The sequence below is a fragment of the Peromyscus eremicus genome, chromosome 7 (assembly GCF_949786415.1).
Source record: "Peromyscus eremicus chromosome 7, PerEre_H2_v1, whole genome shotgun sequence".
Classification (NCBI taxonomy): Eukaryota; Metazoa; Chordata; class Mammalia; order Rodentia; family Cricetidae; genus Peromyscus; species Peromyscus eremicus.
The window spans coordinates 52625777-52638253 of record NC_081422.1 but is presented as its reverse complement, the minus strand read 5'-3'; the positions used below and the strand labels follow the sequence as shown (position 1 = coordinate 52638253).

General features: G+C 52.6%; 1 protein-coding gene across 2 annotated transcripts; it reads left to right on the top strand.

Moving 5' to 3' along the window:
* Positions 1 to 8573: 8573 nt before the first annotated feature.
* Positions 8574 to 11594, top strand: Islr (immunoglobulin superfamily containing leucine rich repeat). Of its 2 annotated transcripts, none has more exons than XM_059266934.1 (2): positions 8574 to 8872; positions 9612 to 11594. In XM_059266934.1, the coding sequence occupies exon 2, from the start codon at positions 9620 to 9622 to the stop codon at positions 10904 to 10906; it is 1287 nt and encodes a 428-aa protein (XP_059122917.1). In that variant the 5' UTR covers positions 8574 to 8872; positions 9612 to 9619; the 3' UTR covers positions 10907 to 11594. The 2 variants fall into 2 exon arrangements, with proteins under 2 accessions (XP_059122917.1, XP_059122916.1); XM_059266933.1 differs by lacking the exon at positions 8574 to 8872 and adding an exon at positions 9315 to 9435.
* Positions 11595 to 12477: the final 883 nt, after the last annotated feature.

The following is a 12477-nucleotide window of genomic DNA, read 5'->3' as shown; positions in this document are numbered from 1 at the left end:
CGCTGGATCAGGAGGGGAGGAAATGTAATCCTTGGATGGTCCTTAGCTCAGCCGTGGTAATGGACTGTGCTCACATGGACATGAGAATGTAATATTAGGCTATTGATGGTTAAAAAAAACTTATTAGAATCTATGAACAAAATGAAACCATTGTACTTGTGACTTTAGAATAGTATAAATATTACCATCCTTTACAATGTACAGATGAGACCGTGAGTGACTTAATTATAGAAGAATACAAGGGAAGAGAGAAGCAAAAGTTTCTTACAGCAGGAAGCCTTAGAGTGCACCCAGCTCTGTGAATTGGGAAGTCCCGCTGCCACACACCTGTATTGCTTAATGCTCAAATGTGACCAACAGGACAATCAAGAATTTTTTTGTTTGTTTGTTTGTTTATTTTTCGAGACAGCGTTTCTCTGTGTAGCTTTTGCGCCTTTCCTGGAACTCACTTGGTAGCCCAGGCTGGCCTCGAACTCACAGAGATCCGCCTGCCTCTGCCTCCCGAGTGCTGGGATTAAAGGCGTGCGCCACCACCGCCCGGCAAGAATTATTTTTTTATTTGTGCGTATGTGGAGGCATATGTGTGGTTGTGGACTTGCCATGACTGCAGGGTAGAGGTCATAGGATGCTTTGCTGGAGTCGGTTCTCTCCCTCTATGGGGGTTATGGTGCTTGAACTCAGGTCATCAGGCTTCGCAGCAAGCACCTTTATCAACTGAGTCATCTCACCTGCCCCAAGAATATTTTTAAATTAAAAAAAAATTTATTTTGTTTTATGTATATGGGTGTTTTGCCTACACATATGTCTGTGTACCACAGACACACCTGGTATACTCAGAGGTCAGAATAGGGTGTCTGATCCTCCTTGAACTGGAGTTATAGAAAGGTGTGAGCTGCCATGTGGGTGCTGGGAATTGATGCTGGGTCATCTGAAAGAATAACCAGTGCTTTTAACTATGGAACCATCTCTTCAGCCCCCTGCCCCAAAAACATCTTAACTAGCAAAATGAGAAGGGTTAGGGAGGGGTGAAAGATTATATAAGTGGAATGAAACTTTACTTTTCATAGAGTGTTTTCTAAAAGGACAGACCCAAAACTAGGTGACTTAAATAACACAGTGTACGGTATCATAGGCCTGAATGTGAGGGCATACAGTCAAGAAGTCCTCAGCGCTGGTCCATCCTATGGGCTGTGAGGGTGGAATCTGCTCCCTGCCTCTCCCTAGGGTCTGCAGGTTGATGGCCATTGTAGGAGTTTCTTCACTTGTGGATGCATCCATCCCTCTCCAGCTACCTTCCTCTCTATTTACCATCCCCCCCCCCCCGCCCCTGTGTCTTCACACTGTCTTCCTCCTTCATTCAATTGTTCTCTTTCGCAAGTGCTAAGTTGGAACTTGGTCTTCTAGGTGGTTGTGAAGGTGTGTTTGTCAAGAAGGAAGAATAAAAACTCCTAGGCAGCTTGCAGGGTGTGTAACATATATTTATTCAGAGTATGTGAGTCTCACCCTGTTGCCTCCTCCTCCCCTTCTCCTTTGTTCATTCCTGGACCTCTCTTCCCAGATTACTCCTCCTTTTTATACTCTCTGCCTGCCAGCCCCGCCATCCTTTCTCCTGCCTAGCTATTGGCCATTCAGCTCTTTATTAGACCAGTCTTCTGTTTTAGACAAGCAAAATAACACAGCTTCACAGAGTTAAACATTAAAGAATGCAACACATCTTTGCATCATTAAACAAAAGTTCCACAGCATAAACAAATGTAACACGTCTTCAACTAATATTCTGCAACAACAATGTCCACTTGCTTCTTCCTTCTCTGAGCTTCTACATACTCAGTGGCTGTGTGTCATGCTGTCCTGCCTTGGCTGCCACCTTGAAGTTTCTGCAGCCAGTGCCACCTCCCCAGGCAGATTAGATACCATCTTTCCTTCTTCATGTCCACTTCCCTTGGGCTGAAGTCGTCACAGCTTTGCTGCCCTGTCCTCCCCCGCTTCGCCCAGCAGCTCAACCAGGTCTCCCTCCTCTTTCTGTCTCCAGCCTGGTACCCCTACTCTCCTCTCCTCCGTAGAAAAGACATATGTCACCTGGACCTCCTCACAGCTCCCTGGGTTGAGAGGAGCCAAGCTCTGATTTCAGGAGCGTCTGGTTGCTGATGTGGAGAGCAGTGTTCCATGGAAACAGACTACAGCCTGACCCGTCAGTGACGGGCATGTGTCAGCTCTGTCACCTTCCTCTGCTGTCAGTGACAGGCTGGCCTTTTTCACAGCTGGCCCCAGTCCTTCCAGATCACAGGTCTCGATGTTTCCACCTCTCCTGACTCTTATTCCGACCCCCACTCCCCTCTCTCCTCTCCTCCCTCTCTCGGCACTGTCCCCAAGCCCCTATCTACCAAGTCCATTATTTCTCCCAACCCAGCAGATGGTGTGTTCCTGCGCTCCCATTCCAGGCTTGGCTTTGCCCACAAAGCTAAACTGTTGCTCTCACCCACATAGATCCTGGCTGGTTATGCATACCCCTAACAGGCCTGTGTAAAGGTCAGAAGATAACTTGCAGGAGTCAGTTCTCTCCTTCCATCATGTAGGTCCTGAAGCTCAGATTCAGGTTGTCAAGTTTAAGGGCAGGTATCTTTATCCGCTGAGCCACCTTGCAGATCATTGGGCCTATATACTTGAAATCTTTAGGACCAGTGTGGGTATCTTTTTGTTTGTTTGTTTGTTTGTTTGTTTGTTTTCCGAGACAGGGTTTCTCTGTAGTTTTGGTGCTTGTTCTGGTTCTCACTCTGTAGACCAGGCTGGCCTCAAACTCACAGAGATCCACCTGCTTCTGCCTCCCGAGTGCTGGGATTAAAGGCGTGTGCCACCACTGCCTGGCTCCAGTGTGGGTATCTTAGTTAAGATTTCTGTTACAGTGAGACAACACCATGACCATAAACAACTTGGAGGAAAGGCTTTATTTCAGCTTACAACTCTCAGGCCACACTTCATTGCTGAGGGAAGTCAGAGCAGGAACTTAAACAGGGCGGGAAAACGGAGGCAGGAGCTGAGGCAGAGGCCATGGAGGAGTGCTGCTTGAAAGCTTGCTCCTTGTGGCTTGCTCAGGCTGCTTTCTTGTAGAATCCAGGACCACAAGCCCAGGAAAGGCACCACCCACAGTGAGCTGGGCTCTCCTACATCAGTCATCAACCAAGAAAATACCCCCATATGATTACCCAAAGGCTGAGCTGGTGGAGGCATTCTCTCAATTAAGGTTCCCTCTAGTTGTGTTGGGTTGACATAAAGCTAGCCAGTACAGCTGGGCAGTGGTGGCGCATGCCTTTAATCCCAGCACTCGGGAGGCAGAGCCAGGCGGATCTCTGTGAGTTCGAGGCCAGCCTGGGCTACCAAGTGAGTCCCAGGAAAGGCGCAAAGCTACACAGAGAAACCCTGTCTCGAAAAACCAAAAAAAAAAAAAAAAAAAAAAGCTAGCCAGTACAGTAGGGAAGGAAAAAAAAATGATTCGTGTGAAATGTGTCCCTGTGAGCTGAACTGCTCAGAACTTCCCTGAGGACAGAAGAGAAGGTTAGACTTGAGCCGGCATTGACCAGGAGGACAGTGGTTCAGAAGAGCTGGGCTGAGGAGCTCCATGATGGAAGAGGTCTGGGGGAAGGTTTTCCACTAGAGGCCAGGGTGATTCTTCGTTCTGTCGCTCAGTGGCAATTTACTGAGCATCTACTGAATGGCCGGCCCTTGTCAGGCCCTGGGGGACAGCAGTGAACAGAATCACGTCTCCACCCATGTGGGGCTCACACTTAGGTTGGAGAGATAGACAAGAAATATTTAGAAGAGATTAGTGGGGAAGGACAGATGAGGCACAGTGACAAAAAGCTGTGTGTACAAGGTGCTCTGAAAGGGCCCTTCTGGGAGCTTGCATTTGAACAAATCTCGAAAGGCAAGAAGTGAGGAAACCTTGTCACAGAAGCACACATTAACTGAGAATGCTGGTGGAGCAGGAGCAGGAGCCGGAGCTGGGCAACCCCAGGCCCGTGGTTTCCAAGGTCAGAGACCCCAAAACAAGAAACTCACACTTGAGTGGTGGGGAGAGTGTGTGGAGGGTGAGGAGGAAAGGGTAAGTCTGTCCCGTGTACAGTCAGGCTTGAGTCAGTGGGAGTCTCCAGGTAGAGGCAGATGCAGTAGAGAAAACTAGGTGGACTCTGCTTTCCCCTCTGTAGTCTCGAGTGTGCACGCCATGGGCTCCTGCTGGCTCTGGTGCACATACTCACACACGTGCATATAGGAGCAAGCACGGGCTCCCCTTTCACACGCATGCCAACAGAAAGAGCCCCGTTTAAACACAGCCGTGTGTGTCACGGACAACCCAGGGCTCTCCATACCTCATCTTTTCTCCCTGGAGACTCATGGGTGAGACAAATTCCAGTGGGAGTGAGCTAGCTTCCTCCCAAGGGTTCCTGCAAGATGTTTGGAGGGCGTTTGGTGTGGGTCAGAGACCAGCTCTGCCCTTCCACGGGCCACTGTGACACTGTGTCGGCACAACTTTTCTGTTGCAGACTCCAGCCCTTTCCCATCTCTTCCCAGGCCTGAGTCCTCCCAGATTCCTTTCTCCCGGGGTCACCCCCTCCCCAGACAAACACCCCATGTCCTCACTCTGGCTGTGACTTTCCGTTAATCTCTCTCTGAGACATTTCCATCCCCCTGTTTCTGTTTCTCCCCAGTTTTCTCTCGCTGTTGGCTCTGCCCCCTACTCCCACCCCTGCCTCCCCCGCTACACCTCCAGTTTCTCTTTGGGATCTTTTTTTCTGCCTTCCAGGAAAAGCTGATGTGGCCTGGCATGGTTCAGAGGCCCCTACAGGCCTCTCTGAGGTGGGGGCTTCCGGCTGAGCAGCCACAGCTGGTGTGGGACTGGCTGCTTTAGTTGGAGGTGGCCGGACAGGAGGGAAGGGGGGAGTGGGAGCCGGGAGAGAAGGCTGAGTCTGCAGAACGAGGAAGGAACCGCTGTGGGACAGAGCGAGAGAGCCAACCGGCTGTCACTGTCTACTGAAGTGGTTTAGATGTAGCCGTGACAATCTTGCATCCTAGAAAGGCCAGCAGGCAAACCAGGGCAGGCCACTCTGCAAGCTGTCAGAGAACCCTGGGGCTGGGACCGGGGCTGGCAGGAGGCGAGGGGGTGGTTCTTCCCTCTCCCTTCCTCTGTGTCCCTCCTTTGAGAGCAGCTGAAGACCGAGATGCCATAGGGGGCCCGAGGATTGGAGAAAGGCTCTCCAGTCATGGGCCTCTGGGTGACAGTCAAGGTCTCACATATCCTCTTAGGGCCCACTCCGACCTGATGTCCCCAGTGGTGGGCAGGGAGCTAGCAACAGGCTTGGAGGAGAATGAGGCCTCCTGATTGTATCCTCTGGAGTGGCCTTTGCAGGAAGTGCTTCATCTGGGATCATCAGTGGGACAGGAAACAGTTACTTGAAGAGGTTGTGCCCTGGAACAACTATAAACTGCTCCTATTGCTCTGCTGGGCGTGGTCTTTATGCCCCATTGTGAAAACACACGGAAGGTCCTATGGGGTCTACTCTGAGCAGTGGCCCTTGGGTGGCAGAGGAGGCATGGCTCTACCCTGATGGCCTTGGTTGGACCTGGGTTAATGCAGAGCTATCAGTGACTACACACACACACACACACACACACACACACACACACACACACACACATGGTCTCTTCTGCATGAATGGGTCCCTCCCCACTCGCTTCTCCTGCCCTCAGCCTTCAGAGCTTTTCTGAAATGGAATTCTGGGGACCAGTGTTTGGCTACCATCAAGAGCTTTGCTGGTGGAGAATGAGGAGGTCAGGATTGCCGTTCCTGGGACAGCTAGTGACAGCCCCCCATCCCTGAAAAGTGTGGCTCCCTTGCATTCTATGCAACCTTTCCTGAAATGCTTTATTGTAAGGAACTTTCCTTGGGCACGTCCCTCCTTCCTTCTGGCCTAGAATCTCCATTTGTGCCACAAGAAGAGAACAGATGAACCTTAAAACGTTTTCCTTTGTGATATCTGATGACCTGCCAACTCTTGCATTCACCCAAGGGCTTCTAGGTACCTGGTTCAATAGCAACCCGCAAGACAAGGCATCTGCCTATGGAAGAACAAATAACTGTAGATCAGAGCAAGGGGGGGGGGGTCAGTGAGGACAATTAGTGAAGAGAACAACCCCAGACTTGGGGGCCTCAGAAAGCTGCATGGTGTGGTGATTTCTCTTTCTTTCCTTCCTTCCTTCTTTCTTTCTTTCTCTTTCTTTCTTTCTTTCTTTCTTTCTTTCTTTCTTTCTTTCTTTCTTTCTTTCTTTCTTTTCTTTCTTCTTCTTCTTCTTCTTCTTCTTCTTCTTCTTCTTCTTCTTCTTCTTCTTCTTCTTCTTCTCCTTCTCCTTCTTCTCCTTCTCCTTCTCCTTCTCCTTCTCCTTCTCCTTCTTCTTCTCCGTCTTCTTTTTTTTGAAACAGAGTCTCTCTCTCTCTACACAGCCCGGCTATACTGGGACTATGTAGACCAGGCTGGCCTCGAACTCACAGAGATCCATCTGCCTCTGCCTCCTGAGTACTGGCATTAAAGACATGCACCATTTGGCTTCTATTGTCTGTGCCAGAAGGAAGCAGCTACAGCAAGAGGGTTAAGGGGAGGGAGGATGGTCAATCTGTCCTTGGGTGGGCTTTAGAGAAATGGGATAGGGTGGGGACTGTGAGCTCGTTGGGGGGGCCCTGCAGGTATGGCTGATGACATACATGGGCTTTGTTCAGTGAGAGTGTGTGTAGCTGTGTTCTGAGAAACCTAGGGAAGCCCTAGTCTCCGGGAAGTTGCCCCTGACAGACTCGGAGGTCACAGATTTCCCTGCGTTGTTGAATCTGGGTATGTAGGCCTCCACCCTCTGCTTATTCCACCCACTTCAGGACTTGTCCCAAACCCTTCTACACAACAAACAAGGTGCGAGAGAAGGCTTTCTGGGCGCAGGGCAGAGAAGGGCACATCTAAAGGAGTCTACAATAACATCCTAGCTTCAGACTCAGTGTTCACAGGCAGCACTCTGGGGTCTTCGAAAGCTCCATGACAGAGAGAGGGTGTGAGGAGCTGGGGTGGGGCTCCTTGTATACTTTCTTTTTTTTTTTTTTTTTTTTTCTTTCGAGACAGGGTTTCTCTGTGTAGCTTTGCGCCTTTCCTGGAACTCACTTGGTAGTCCAGGCTGGCCTCGAACTCACAGAGATCCGCCTGGCTCTGCCTCCCGAGTGCTGGGATTAAAGGCGTGCGCCACCACCGCCCGGCTCCTTGTATACTTTCAGTCAGCGACAATACCCCTTGGCCTCGCTGAGAGGGTGAGTTGAGTCACAGCAGACTCTATCCGGTTAACAGACAGGAAGAGGAAGCATGAGTGCGGGCTACTGGGGGAGATGGATAGATGTATGCCGTGGAGGGCAGAGGAGTCCATGCCAGGAAGTTGTTTTCAGGCTCCCTTGTCTTCCGCTTCCACCCCAGCTCCTTGGCTTCTTCCTCGCTCCATTCCTATCCACGGCCCTTCCTGTCTGGAGAGAAAGGTCTCATACCCTCTCCAGAGGCAGTGTGGGATGGTAGATCCCAGAGGTGGCAGGGCTGGCCACTCTGTCTGGCGTCTATGACAGGTCTTGAACACTGTGGGAACAGAGCCACAGGGACTATTCCTGAAGCGAGGCCCTTCAACATTGCTCTGAGTGCTGGATCCTGGACCATGGAACGTCTTTGTCTGCACGCCAGAGTGTCCAGAATCCCCAGCCAGTGACACCCCTGCCCAGGCTGATTTCTGCTCTCTGTCAGGCATGCTGTCATCCCTTCATCCCGCCTGCACACACGCCCAGCTCAGTGTGGGGCTCAGCTGGGGCCCTGGGAGCTCCCTGCCCAGCAACTTCAGCCTGCAGGATATATTTACTTTAAAAAAAAAAAAAAAAAAAAAAAAAAAAAAAAAAAAAAGAACAGCCTAACATTTTGGTTTCTCACCCAGGGGCTGGAGCCTGGTGGCTGTTCCCTACACTCTGGCCCTCACAGTTTTTTATAGACACCCCAGCACACACACACACACACACACACACACACACACACACACACACCAAGAGAGACACACAGGAATACACACTCACAAAGAGACTAATTCATATCCACACACAAACACACCATCCCACAGACACACACACAAGCACCCTCAAACTCCCCTGAGCACAGTGTCTCCTACTGCATGTCCCTAACACACAGCCTCATCCACACACACAGCAACACCCGCTCTCCCCCACCAAGGCCACAACACACACTCAGCTGTGCACACAAACAGCAACTCAGAGCCAGGAGGGGAGGAAGGGGCCGCCGCTTTCTTCTTGTTGGAAGCGAGGTTACAAATTTCCCACTTTCCGTGAGATCCAGTTTCTCACCCTTCCCCCATTAGAAAAAAAAAAAAAAAGGATCCTTTCTGGCCTCATCTTTTCTTGGGTCCTGCCCAGATAGTGCTGTGACTTTAAGGAAGTTGGAGCTAGAGAGGGAGAGAGGGAGAGAGAGAGAGAGAGAGAGAGAGAGAGAGAGAGAGAGAGAGAGCACATGAACAACCCCAAATTTGGCCCCTTTCCCCTCCAGTTTCTGGTGTCATTTATGAAGCAGGGTCCCTGTGGCCGAAGCTCATTTTTGTTTTGTTGAAAGGCGTCTAGGCTGCACAGATCCTTCTCTGCAGCTCCTGCTCAGGACTGTCCTGGGCACCCTGGTCAGCGGGGTGTACAAAGCAGCCAGCCCCCTCCTCCAGCATCCTGGTCCTGCCTGGCAGTCCTGGTCCTCGGTGCTTTGGTTCTACCCATCTTAAGAGAGGCTCAGCTTGACTTCGGAAGAGCAGTTTGGAGGTGAGTCAGGGAAGAAGGAGTCCCCACAGCTGGGGGTGAGGGAGTTGGGGGTGGAGGTCTGCTAGACTCTGGCTGGTTTGTTCTTCCATCCCCGTGAGTTTGACGGACTTGGAACAGGCCCTTTCTCAGAGCCATCCAGAGAGCGTCTGCTCGGACAATCTCAACTCCAGAACTCCCAGCTGCATTTGGGATGAGCCTCTGGCCCCCTGCCTTAGTTGAGAGGTCCTGGTTGGTTTATTTAGGCAGCTGCCTGGGGTAGTTTGAACGGAACGGGCCCCGGAGTGGGAGCCGTGGAGGGTGTGTGTGCGTTGCACAAGGGGCCTTGTCTGGACTAGGGCAGCAAAACATACCTATGGGGGGGCTCCAGTGGGAGGGACTGTAGCCAGGATGTGGGAGGGCAGAAGGGAGGTTCTGTGAAGTGCTGGGGGAGGGGGGTGGCTGGAAAACAGATTTCAAGTCATAAAGTCAGCTAGCAACAGGCCGAGGCAGAAAGAGCTCTGAGCAGAGGAAAAGCTGGGGTCGCCTTCCATCCTGTCTTCACCTTGCCTGCCTACACGACCTTGGCAAGTCCAAGCCCTCTTATGGGCCTCAGTTTCTTCTCCTAGGGGGTGAGGGTGGTGGGTTAGGTGGTAGTGTCTGGCTGGCTTATGCAGGGCCTTCTAATGGTTGGGGTCTGAGGAGGGATAAGTCCTTTCTGTGAATCCTTAAGCTCACCTGGGTGGCATGTCCTTCCTTGTAGGAGGTACCATGCGGGCACTGCGCCTGCTTTGCTGGGCTGTTCTCCTGAACCTGGTGCAAGCTTGTCCGGAGTCCTGTGACTGTGGGGAGAAGTATGGTTTCCAGATTGCAGACTGTGCCTATCGTGACCTACAGGCTGTACCACCAGGCTTCCCAGCCAATGTGACCACACTGAGCCTGTCAGCCAACAGGCTGCCAGGCCTGCCCAAGGGGGCTTTCAGGGAGGTCCCCCTACTGCAGTCGCTGTGGCTTGCACACAATGAGATCCGCTCGGTGGCTGCTGGTGCCCTGGCCCCCCTGGGCCAGCTCAAGAGTCTGGACCTCAGCCACAACCTCATCTCTGAGTTTGCCTGGAGCGACCTACACAACCTCAGCGCTCTGCAGCTGCTCAAGATGGACAGCAACGAGCTGGCCTTCATCCCTCGGGATGCCTTCCGCAGCCTCCAGGCCCTCCGTTCTCTGCAGCTCAATCACAACCGCCTGCACACGTTGGCCGAGGGCACCTTCGCTCCACTCACCGCGCTGTCCCACTTGCAGATCAACGACAACCCTTTCGACTGCACCTGTGGCATTGTGTGGTTCAAGACCTGGGCCCTGGCCACCGCCATGTCCATTCCAGAGCAGGACAACATTGCCTGTACTTCACCACATGTGCTGAAGGGCACCCCACTGAGCCGCCTGCCACCGCTCCCCTGCTCAGCACCCTCGGTGCAGCTAAGCTACCAGCCCAGCCAGGATGGAGCAGAGCTGCGGCCTGGCTTTGTGCTGGCACTCCACTGTGATGTGGACGGACAGCCGGCCCCCCAGCTTCACTGGCATATCCACACCCATGGTGGCACAGTGGAGATTGTCAGTCCTAATGTAGGCATTAACGGACGTGCCCTACCTGGTACCCTTATGACCAATGGGCGGCCACGCTTCCAGGCCTTTGCCAACGGCAGTCTGCTTATCCCTGACTTTGGCAAGCCAGAGGAAGGGAGCTATACCTGTCTGGCCACCAATGAGCTGGGTAGTGCCGAGAGCTCTGTGAACGTGGCATTGGCCACTCCAGGTGAGGGGGGAGAGGATGCACTGGGGCGCAGGTTCCACGGCAAAGCAGCGGAGGGCAAGGGCTGCTACACGGTTGACAACGAGGTACAGCCGTCTGGACCCGAGGACAATGTGGTCATCATTTACCTCAGCCGTGCTGGGGCCCCAGAGGCTGCAACAGCAGCAGCAGGGAAGTCCGTGCAGCAGCTCTTGGGCCTGCTTCTGCTGGGCCAAAGCTTGCTTGTTCTCTTCCTCGCCTGCTTCTAACTACACCCTGCCCCGGCTGGCTGGAGCAGCCCCAGGGCCTTCCTAACTCCTCCTGACCCTGCCAATGTTCCCTCTAAGTACCGTGAGGTCTGGAGTTGGTGAGGCCTGAGGTTGGCCTGGGGACTTCACATTTTCCTACCTCCCTTTCTGAGCTCTTCCGGGCCACTCATTATTCCGACTTGTCGATTTGCTCAGAGCTAGCAACTAGGATAGAACTGTAATCTCAGAATTCGTCATCTCTGGTACTAATGGCTGCTAACAGCATTGCCCACGCTCCTATCAGGGGCAGCATGCTAACAGGGCAACAATAATGCCCTTACCCTGGCCCACTTTGAGAGTTCTCAGCACTGAGGTAAGGAGCTTCGGGAGGCCACCCAGGTGGGCACCGGGGCTGGTCCGGAAAGGAACCTGGAGTGGACAGTACAGGATCTGGAAAGGAAGGACTATAGGCAAGGACTGGGAAGGCTAAGCGCTCTCTCTGTCTTCCTAATGCCCTCTGATGAAATGTGGAAATTGTCCCTGGCTGGGCCTCTCTGTTCTCTTATCCCAGATCCCACAGCCTGTGCCTGCCTCTCGAGACACTTGCCCTGCCTTTGTTTCCAAGTATGTACCAGTAGCCTGCCCCTCCAAAGAGACTAGCCAGTTTGGGGTAGCAGAAAAAAAAATAAACAGCATTTCTGACGCTCCCCTTTGTCTGCCGGGAATTCTGTTGGGATCAAAGAGACCTTATGAGAGGATGGGATGGCCACATGTGAGAGTTGTGCCGACACGAGACAGGGACCCATTGGACATAAGTGCAGGATGTTTCCAGTAGCATGGGAGGGGAGCCCAGACGCATCACTGGGTCCTAATAGGAGCCAAACTGTAGATTTTCCGTCTCCAAACTAGCTCATGAGATGGAACGTGAGCATCGCTTTCTGCATTTTGGAAAGGGGTGAGGTGAAAAGCCTGCATTGAAGACCCAAGAAGAGTCTTAGGAAGAGAGAGGAATAGAGTTGGGGACATTTGGGGCAAGAGCAAGGAACGAGGCTGAAGGATGGGGAAGCAGGGGACAGAGGATGAGGACGAAACGGAAGACAGCCTGGAGGAAGAGGACAGGGAATAGTGGTACACTCCAGCTTTCCCTCTAGAAAGAGGAAGTGGCCCCAGAAGGGATGCTCCAGCAGAGCAGAAACCTCCGACCTAAGGGAGGACTGGGAGTTGGGGGCTAGCCGCAATGTGAGGTTGTATACAGGCCTGCCAGTAGAGACGCTGCAGAACTCCAGGCCTGCGAGATGTCTCCCTACTCCCCGTCTTTAAAGGTTGGATGTGTGCACACAGGCACGACAGTGACCTTCAGGGGAAGGCCTGCCCCTCTTTCCAGCCCCAGGACTGCTGGACTCAGCAGAACGAAGGCAGGAGGTTGAGGAGTCTGGAGGAGCAGCTGTGAGCTTGGCAGCTGGCCAGCCCCTCCCCCACGGCTGGGGTCCACATGTGAGGCCTCCTTTCTCCCTCGTCCTTCTCTGACTTGTGGCTCATGTTGAGTCCTTGTTAGCCATCAGCCAGCCAGGATCAAGAATGTCTTCACGTCT